Here is a 10,512-nt window from a genome sequence, read left to right on the forward strand (position 1 = left end):
GGCGGCCAGTCTTCTAGGTATCACGTACTTGCATTTCAAACTCCTGTTTCAGACTGTGAAAGAGAACAAAACATGTCAGCATTTCACTTCTGATTTATGAATTCTTTTTTGAAAGTCAACCCCAACCTTTTTAAACTTTTTATTTTAAGACAGGGTCTCACTAAGTCACTACATTGTCCAGGCTGGGCTGGAACTTAAGTGTTGTTTGTTTGAAGACAGTGTTTTGCTGTATATTCTAGGCTGGCCTTGAACTCACAGCAATATTCTCCTGCCTCAGCACCCCAAGTGCTGGGATTATAGCCTGCACCACCATGTCCACCACAGGGCTAGAATTTGATTTTCCTGCCTTACCTCAGCAATGTTTTCACTGAGTCAGAACATGAGCATAAGCAGGCGCAAGGGATAGGGATTCCGGGGTTCGAACCCTGAGCCTGCCGTGCTGGGCCCACCCCTGGGGCACGCTGAGACTGCAACTGAGACTGGGCTTGGTGGCGCAAGCCTGTAATCCCAGCTCTTGGGAGACTGTAAACAGGGGGAATCACTATGAGTCCCATCTAGTAGTGAGACCCTGAATACCCTGAAGACCCTTCCCTAAAATACAAAAAGAACATGGGCATAGCAAACGAACACATCAAGTGTACAATCTACCACTCCTCCAATGAAAATGTGGCTCCAACTCCCCTCAGGCACTCCTTGCGGTCAGTATTCACCACTGCCCCCGGCCCTAGAGGTAACGATTCTGAATTCTAACATTTTTTTTCTTTTTCTTTTTCCTAACCTTTTTTTTTATTAGACTCCTACGTGAAGGTAAGATTCAGATATGGAAGAGAGAAATGGCCCTTACCTCTTCAAGTAAGCATGCACATTCCCAAAGCCATGGTACTTGGCTAAGTACACAAGGACCCCAGTTGCACACCGTCCATCTCGCTGGCGGCAGAAACTGCAATTACAGATCCCTCGACACGGTGGGCAGTGCCAGTCCGGGTCCAGCAATGCATCCCTGACATCCTCGCCATAGCAATTTCGAAGACAGGAGCCACAGAACTGGCCTCGAATGCCCCAGCACTCCGGGTTTCTGCAGTTTGTTTTGGTATCAATAGTTTTCTGACGGCACTGATGACAAGTAGAGCCCTACAAATGAAGAGCAAGTAAGGAAACAAGACAAGACTGTTTTTGTAGAGAAACGGTGCTTCTAAAGCATGTCCTGATCAAACATGAGGGTGACATTTTCTGTGAATCCTATTTCCTATTGCCACACTCAGGAGCCCAGCATAGCAAGGGAAGCCTAGGACACAGGATGGCTGCTCCCAGTGGCGACAACACACACCGCAGACTCCTTCATTGTCCTAGGAACAGACAAGACAGCTCTGGGGTAGAGCCCTCAACTGACATGTGTGAGGCCCAGTTTGACGCCAGCATACACAAAACTCTGCCTAATCCACTTTTGTCTTCCATACACCGCTGTATCTACATACACACACACACTGGATGCACAATAAACAAGTGAATTCATTCCTAAATAAGAAAAAGATTTGCTATTCCCGTAGACATACTACGCAGGTAATGCGAGTGGGGGGGAGGGCTGCCTCCCAGGGATAGTAAACTCTTCTTTCCTTGCATGGAGAAGCACAGGCAATGCTGCGGGGCCAGGCCATCTCCCCTCGCACTGTCTACATCTCCAGACAGAACTCTGGGGCCCTCACCAGTGAGCGGTTGTAGATCTTCTCTCGGGAATTGCTACAGATATTCTCCAACTCATCCTCTGTGATTTCTTCCACTGGGCGAACTATATGTGGAAGGGTCATGGATCCTGGGCGGCGACCTCTGGGGATGTCATCATCCTGTGTGACAATGAGAAGCATGAGAAGGGGCTCCTGCCTGGCTCCCCCAACTCTGAATCCCAGGCACCTGATTTGTACTTTCTTCCCAGAAAATTCAACCTGCTTACAGAGAAAAGGGGGGTCGTAAGCGTAATGTGGGATGAAAGGTCCACATTGTGGAAATGGCTCCTACAACTGAGAAAACCTAACAAAATCAACCAGTATTCTGGGAGGCTGAGGCAGGAGAATCACAAAACTGAGCCCAGCCTGGGCAATCTAGCAAGACTCTGTCTCAGAATAAAGACAAAACAGGCTGAGGCTGTGGTTCTCCGTGAAGGCCCTGGGTTTAACCCCAAAACAAGAAAAATCAAACTCAGTTCATGTGACATTAACAGTTCTAAGTGTAGGGCTGAAGACACAGCTCAATGGTGCAGCCACCTGCCTGGCAAGCACAAGATCTAGAGTTCAATTTCTGATGTCAAGAACAAACAATCAAACAAAAAAATGTAACGGCTTGAGAAAACACTTAAGTTGGTTCACTGGGTGTGGAGGCTCTGGGTAATCAGTAAGGGGCCAACAGGAGACAAAGTACCAAGGTGTCCAAGGCCTTCCTTTTTCTCACAAGCATGTACTTGTCGTCCTCCTCCTCTTCCTCCTCCTCAGTGGGGAGAGCACTAAGGGACCCCAGGATCCGAGACCTGGACCTGGTCAGCGGCCGGGCCCTCCGCTCAGGGTTCCTCCTGGAAGCCACACCTGGGAAGGTCCGCCTTCGAGGCTTCTTGGACTGCCAGACAAAACAGGGCAGAATCTGTTTATCTCATAACAAAGAGAAGCAGTACCTTGGAAAATTTACACCTTTTTAAGGGTTTCCTTTTAAGTAAAAAGAGAGCTTCACTTTCTCATTTGATCTTTTTTATAATGCACAGAAAATGAGCCCAAGCCAGACATGATGGTGCACACCTGTGATCCTAGCACTTGAGAGACACTGAGGCAGGAAGATCACTCAGATTTCGAGACCAGCCCGGGCTACAAAGTGAGCTCAAGGCCAGCCTGAACTGCATAGTGAGACGGTTTCAAAAAGACCATAAAGGAGAGAAAATGAGCCCCAAGCCCACCTGGTCATTATAATTTTGTAAAGTCAAGCTCAAGTTCTCTCAAATTGGTCCATTTATTCTTCTACTTAATGAAGATATAACATCTGTATTCTTGTGCTAGTCAATCTCTTGAGCCCTGGACACCTTTTTCCATACTGCACAAAAGAACGCCTGGCTTTTCCTCTTCCCTGCCTTGTGGCTTTGGTCTGCCTCCTGGGGACAGAGACAGGACACAATGGGCTTTCCTTTTGTACCACAGCAGAGCCACCAAATTCCTCTGTGCTCCAGCCCAGCTTCTCAGGATAAAATCACCCGTATCAGGCCACCTCCTGGTAAAGAAATTGCTCTCCTGATTCCCCGATTTACTACACATCTCCCATGCAGGGTAAATATCATAAAGCCCTACAGAGAAATAGAGTCTTCAGTCTTGGCTCAGCCCTGCTAGGAAGGACAGAAATTAACCAAAGTTTTGAAAGCCATGTTGTGGTGGGTGGTACACGCCTATAATCCAATACTCAGGAGGCCGAGGCAGGAGGATCATCTGAGTTAGAGGCCAGCCTCGCAGCCTAAATGGCTCTAGCTTGCCCAAAACATCACAAACAAGGAATCACTTACACTTACTGATCTGGGGCCCGGGAGAGGTCTTCCAGAGAAGGAGCCAGGAAAACTTCCTAATTCTGACATGAGTTTTGCAAGCTAAAAGAGGAAAAAAAAATAAATAGAAATTAGTGGTCTAGAAAAGCAGTAGCTACCTTGTAAAGATTACACGACACATCTCTCAGCTGCATTAAGTTGACACGTTTAAGAGCTTCTGCTTTCTCCTTTGTGCTTAACTAAGTCTTTAACATGTATTCTAAAAAGCAAAGCTTGTAGGTGAAAGCACCTGAGTAGGCAGAGCACAGCAGCCAGGGTTCAATCCCTGGTGTGCCCTGCCGGCCGGCTGACACCCCAGGGACCGCTGAGACAGCAACAGAGAATGGGCGTGGTGGCACGCACTTGTAATCCCAGCTCTTTGGGAGTCTAAACACAGACGGATCACTATGAGTCTGATCTACGTAGTGAGACCCTATAGACCCTTACTGGGAAAAAAAAAAGCAAAGTTTGGGAAAGAAATTTTTTGGGTTTTTTTTCTTTTTTTTCTGATGCTATGGACTGACCCCAGAGTTAAGAAGCACACACTCTACTTACTACTAAGTTACATGCTCCACTCCAAGAAACGTATTTCAAGTCCATGTTATGAAGCCTTTCCAGCGGACAGAAATCACTCTTAGGTTACAGATGTAAGCTAAAAGTTGCTTAGGAAGAGTGCACTCAGAGTCAGATACTTACCATGGCTTTGTTTTGCTTTATATTTAAGGCCCTTTTCTCCAGAAAGTTCATGCCGCTTTCATCTTCTGAATCTGAGTTGGAACTGGCGGCAGAACTGTCCGAGGGCTGGGGGGGGGCTGGGGGGGCGCGGCTTTTGTGTTAGCTGCTCCCCTGGCACTGCGCACCCGGACCGGAAACTTCATGGCCACCCGGAGAGGGCCCGAGGATCTGCCCTGCAGAGGGCCCGTGCGTCTGCCCTGGCTGCGGGTCCTGCAGCCCTCATGGGCTGCCTGTGGTCTCTGGTCAATCAGAACAATTGTGTTATTAAGGACTTGTTGATGGAAAATAAGCTTCACCAATTCAACTGTAAAAATCCTTCTTATAAGAAAGACACTTTAACAAATAAATTTTAACCAGCATTGGGTAACTGACCATTTGGGCTAACAAAATCAAAACAAGCACTTAAGTAATCTGAGTGTACTGTGACACCATGTAGCCCATCTGGGACACACTGTTCTAAGGTACTGGAGAAAGATATAGCATCTATGAAGTCTCAGAAAGATCCATTTTACTTTTTCTTTTGGGGGGAACTAGGGATGGAACTCAGGGCCTCAGAAACAAGCTACTTTCCAGCTCTGCTGAGACAGGGTCTCACTGAGTTACTAAATTGCCCAGGCATGAGCTCAAATTTGCAATCCTCTTGTCTCAGCTTCCCAGAGCTGGAATTATAAGTTCGAGCCACCACAAAACTCACTTTAACATTTAAAAACTTTTTGGGGGGCCGGGGAGATGGCTCAGTAGGATAAGCGCTTGACTGGCAAATGCAAGGATCTGAGTTCAATCCCCGGTTCAGCCAAAAAAAAATTAATAATAATAATAAAATAAAAAATAAAACCTTTTTCTTTTAGAGGAACTGGGGATTGAACTCAGGCCCTTGCACTTGCCAGGCAAGTGCTTATTCTACTGAGCCATCTCTCCAGCCCCTAAAAACTTAATAGGTTGCAGGTGTAGCACTGTGGTGGAAAGTGTGCTCACCAGTCTTGAGGCCCTGGCTTGACCCCTAGCGTGAATAAGCAAGTATTTCTAAGGCCGGCCAAACAGCTCAGCAGATTAAAGTGCCTGCAAACAGGTACAGGGGCTGGGGGTTCAATCCCCAGGCCTGCCCCACCCCCAGGGCACGCTGAGACTGCTAGTGAGACTGGGCGTGGTGGCACGCCCTTATAATCCCAGCACTTGGGAGGCTGTAAACCTTGTAAAGGGGTGGATCAGTATGAGTTCGATCTAGTAGTGAGACTCTCAACACCTTCTAGACCCTTCCCTAAAATACAAAATAAAATAAATTTTCTTAAATCCCCATGGTTTTTGGCACTATTCATGTACTTTTTCGTGTCTAGGCAGGAAAGAATACAAAACTAACAAATAACTTTTATGGATTCTTTGCATTTTATCAACTGGCATTTTATTAATCGTAATGCCCAAAAACCTGAATCACTACCCAGGAATTATTTGAGCGACTGACAAAGGGTCATGTCCAGGTTTGCAGACTGGCTGGCCGCTGCAGCGAGCGCCCATGGGGCTAGCAGGAGGTACCAAAGAAAAGCGTGTCAGGACAGTAGCCCAGTGCTAAGTACTCCCAGGCCTGGCGTCATCGTTGCTCACACGTTACCCACGACACTGCCCCAGGAGTGGAGCTGTGTATACCGGTGAAAGCATGCACTCGCCTTCGGGAGCACATGCTTGCTTCCCTGCAGAGTCTGGGGCAAGAACAGGCCTGCAGAGCTCAGCACATGCTCAGGAGTGGGGCAATCATTGCAGCAGCAGTAGCAGCAGCCTCAGAGGAACAGCCAAAAGGTGAGGGAGCATACACAGCAAAAGCAGGAGCAGCAGACAGAACTGGCAGAAAGGGCCCTCCCTGTCCTGTGTGCACCACGCTCTGACCCACGAGGTCTCCCAGGTTCTCAGGACCCAGGATGGAGCGAATTACGGGAAGCAGCGCCTGCACCTACACGTGCATGCAGCTCAGCTCCTCTCAGTACGCTGGCTCTCTGTGGTAACCAGGAAAACCTGCACTTTGGCCAACTTTATTTTACGAGGTTCCAAGGTTTTCAGAATCTACAAAATGCCTGAGATTTACAAATAGGGCTACAATAGTAAGAAGTGCTCCAGGACAATGTTCAAAATTTTCAAATGATCAACAAAATTTCTGGCATGACCAAAACAAAAATAGAAAAAACTTTTCCCCCCAGAAAACGGTACTACGCCTTAAGTGCGCCCTACTTCCTGAAACTGGTGAAACTCTCAGACTCACCGTTCCATCCTGTATCTCACTCTCTGAGAAGCCGCAAAATGATTCAGCATCAGAGTCTGCATGAAAAATACTGGCCAGTTCGTTAGTGACATCCGGCCTCGGTTTCTGTACAAATCCACAATGGTCTAATACATCTTGCACCTCACTTTCTGAAAACCCGCAGAAAGATTCCTTATCAGAGTCCTCATAAAAAACATTTGCCAGTTCTTCACTGATATCTGACCTGAATTTAGGTTTCTGTAAAATAAATAAATAAATGTGGTTGTGCTTTTTTTTTCTTTTTCAAGAACCAATTTTCCATACACCGTGCAGAGAGCAAATCACATTTACAAGTGCACTACAAGAGAATAGCTTTTGTTACAAAGAAAAACGGTTCAGAGGTTTACAAATGATTTCTGAGTTGTTATGGCAAATCATCAGGCATGTTAGGTTAGGCGACATTTCAAAAGGATAGAATAAGTAGCTAATCTGCCTCCAACAATTACTACCTAGAACCACTGCAAAAAGTGAAATGAAATTACAGTGCATACTGTATTTTCCTAACGGCTGTATAGAAATGTAGGCAAAAAGCAAGCAGTTTTAATCACGCACAAAGCATTTGGGGCATTTTGAGTACTGCAGATTCAATTCTGTTTATTCTCAGGCAGCACTTACCGTGTTTGCAAAATTATCAGAAGCAAAGCTGTCACAACTGTCATCAGAGGATGACGACGTTTCCATGGAAATCAACTTCATATATCTGAATTTCTTTACGTTCTTTACTCTGAGTCCCTTTTCCTGTAAATGGAAATGGCAACACCATTATGTGGAATGTTTACTGTACAGCAGAGTAGATGTGTTCATCTCTCACACCTGACAAAGATGTTCAACTGCTACCAAAAAAATTCTAAACCAGGTCAAATTTTAAGAGGGATACCCTTGGGGAAAAAAATGTAATGATATTTACCAATTTAAGAGGCCTAAGCATTTAGCATTATGCTGAGCTCCACATGAATCCAATGCTAAACTCCTTAAATCCAATCTCACTTTAAAAAAAAAATGAACTGTACTTCTAAAAGGAAATTTTGGGCTGGCCTGATAGCTCAGCGGACTAAAGCGCCAGCTTAGGTTCGATCCCCTACCACACCATGCCTGCCCCACCCTGGCGACTAAGACTGGGCAGGTGTTGTGGCCAGGCACCTGTAATCCCAGCACTTGGGAGGCTGAAAACAGGAGAATCACCAAGAGTCCAATCTACATAATGAGATCCTGCAGACCCTGTCCTAAATACAATTAAAATAAATATAAAGGAAATTTCAAAAGTACAAAATGGCAAAATATTTTTTTTTTCTCTCTCAGCCAAAATCAAATTAAGGAGAGCTTTTTCTGTACGCTTGGGACTATGTGCTGTGTTGCTAATTTCCCAAACTACCAAAATTGGGCAGGACTTCGAATTCAAAGTTGCAGATTTCCAAAGAGCCAACACAGCCGCATTCCAGTCAGGAGTAGAGTGACTTTGGCACAAATGTATCAACCCAGCAAAACACCACTCCAAACCAAGAGGGACACTTCATTCTACTTGAGCACTCCGCACCAGTCTCTCAGCTGTTCCTGCAGCCCCTTACTAGGAGCCAGACATGCTACTCCGTAGTAAGATTCCATGCACAGGGCTCTAGGTTTGATCCTAGTATTCAGAAAAGCAAAAGGATTTTTTTTTACAAGTCCTTTCATGAGATGTAAATTACTTGTAGATACAAAAATGTTCCACTCGTTCACAAACACTAAGCAGCCCTGCACTGCTCATCAGAAAATGCAACTGGAATCTATCTTGTGTAAAAAAAAACGATAGCAGTTTCTGCCACTTCTTAAATGTTCCATTTGTTCCTTTGTTTTTATTTCCTTAGGGCCATGGAGTGGCAGTGAGTCCTTTCACTGAAAACTTCTAAAAGACAAGTTTTGCTCTAGGACTCAGAAAACAAGGTGTCAGATGCGAAAAAAGTTCAACAGTCTGCCTTGCAGTCTCTTACTAAAAGTAAAATTATTTGCGCAAAGATGGCAATCTACCTTTCCTATGTTCCTAACAGACCATCCCAGCACTTCTAGAAGTGTCTTTCTGTCCTTTTAAAGACCATTTCCCAAAGGAGGAAATTCAAGCCCCACGAAGGAGAAACAGACTGCACAAAAACCACAGGACTGTAAGGAGCTCCAGCCTGCAACCCCCTAATAACTTAAGCAGCGCCTCTTGCACTACTTCGGGGATTCCTGCCAGTCACTCATCAATCTACCTGGAGCGTCAGAGCCCAGGACTGCCTCAAGAGAGGTATTCGGTAGGGAGCTGTAGCAGGGGTAACACACAATGATCTTTCACAAGTCAGCACAAACCTCGATATTTACCAGGCAAACATATCCTTGGAGAAAACACAGAAGAGAAACAAATGGTCACGGCGGAGATGACCGTTCTCGTCAAGTATATGAACTGATACGGCTCATGGGGGGGGGCTGCCTGGCGAGAGATTAAATGCTTTCCCATCCTGTTTAATGCTTGGCAGCAAAGGTACTCCCTCAGCAGACGAGGAAAGTGAAGTTCAGAGAGGCGAAATAGATTGCTCGAGTCACACATTGGGTCGGACCTGAATCCCCGACACAGTTAACACCCGCTTTTCCGCAGGCTGGATGCCAAAGCCCGTTCCGCGGCCGCAGGGTTCGGGCTGAGACCACGCCCCTCCCACCCAGCCCAACGTCCCGCCCGTAAGCCCCTAAACTCTGATCACTTTTTAGCACTTCACTCTCTTCCTTTCCACCCAGCCCCCACTTTCTTCCCCTCTTCTGGGCAGGCCCTAACTTCAGGCTTCCGCAGCTCGAGACTGGGTGGGGGTAGGGGGAGTGGGGAAGACCTGGACCCTGCAGCGAAAGGTCTGGATCCCGGGCCTTCAGCGGCGCCTCCTCCCCAGTGTGTAACCCCCGTCCCACAGAAAAGTGTTTGCTAGACCCTCGGCGGGCCAAAGGAGCCGCAGACCTTAGTCTAAGTCCCAGGAGCATCCACTGTGCGCGTGGGCGCCACGCAACGAATGCGAGCTGTGCTCCCCGCTGGAGAGGGGCGGCCTCGGACTCCGGGACACCCGGGAGCGGCCCCAGGCCCGCGCACGTGCAGAGCGGACGCACGTGCCCGGGTCGCCGGCGCTGCCTCCCAGCGGCGAGCGGCTCTCCTCCCTCCGCGCCACGCGCACGCAGACGGGAACAACCCCAGAGCCCTGAGTTGCTCAAAATCTTGAGCGCACAAAATCTGGAACTTGCTCGAACCGGCGACGCCCAGGACGGCCACCAGTTGATAAGCCCAGGGCTGCAGTGCTTGGGATTCTGGCCCGCCCCCCCAGCCCGCCTGCAACCAGCACTGCACGCCCACCCCTCGCGTCTGTCTCCAGCCCTCACCCGCACGCAGCGAGTCTCCATGCCGGCGGCGGGCGTCCAAGCTAAGCTGCGCGGAAGAGGACACCGCGAAGGAGGCGCACACCGCGGTGCCACCGAGCCCGAGCCGAAGCCGCGGGAGCCGCGCAACTTGCAGGCGGGGCGCCCGGTCGGGGCCCGAGGGGCGGGGCTCGGGACGGTTTTCCCGCGTCGGGGCGCAGGTCCTGCAAGCTGAGGTAATGTCCGCACAGCGAACAAGGCCACCTTGAGCCCCGGAAAACACTAGTCCCTCCACGTATTCTGCGCATCAAGGATAAACTTGGAGACTCCTAAAATTTGCTTTCAGACAGTGGGTTTTGGGAGGCTCCAGAAACCCCTCTCTTTATGCAGCTGCACGGTCCTGAGCGAGTGGCGCGAAAGTGGTTCGGATTGCCCCGGGGCGAGCAGGCTGATTTGCATGAATTCCGCAGCTGCGGAGGAAAGGTGGGGGCGGCGGCGCCCGAAAGGGACACTTTTCTTGCTCCCCGGGGATTACATTATTTAAACAATATAAATAACGAAAAATCCAGCGGAACCGCCTCCCTTTGTAGCAGATTTT

At 48.2% G+C, this 10,512-nt stretch overlaps 1 protein-coding gene across 1 annotated transcript; it reads right to left on the bottom strand.

The window, feature by feature from the left end:
* Cdca7 (cell division cycle associated 7) lies at positions 1–10,053 on the bottom strand. Its single transcript, XM_023719217.1, is given in 9 exon segments — positions 1–53; positions 845–1,131; positions 1,704–1,841; positions 2,443–2,604; positions 3,530–3,610; positions 4,244–4,360; positions 4,363–4,521; positions 7,185–7,307; positions 9,939–10,053. Coding segments are annotated over 9 exon segments (1,128 nt in total). The 5' UTR covers positions 9,960–10,053; the 3' UTR covers positions 1–13.
* Between the last annotated feature and the right edge of the window lie 459 nt (positions 10,054–10,512).

This window comes from Octodon degus, unplaced genomic scaffold (genome assembly GCF_000260255.1).
Source record: "Octodon degus isolate 3935 unplaced genomic scaffold, OctDeg1.0 scaffold00065, whole genome shotgun sequence".
NCBI classification, from domain to species: domain Eukaryota; kingdom Metazoa; phylum Chordata; class Mammalia; order Rodentia; family Octodontidae; genus Octodon; species Octodon degus.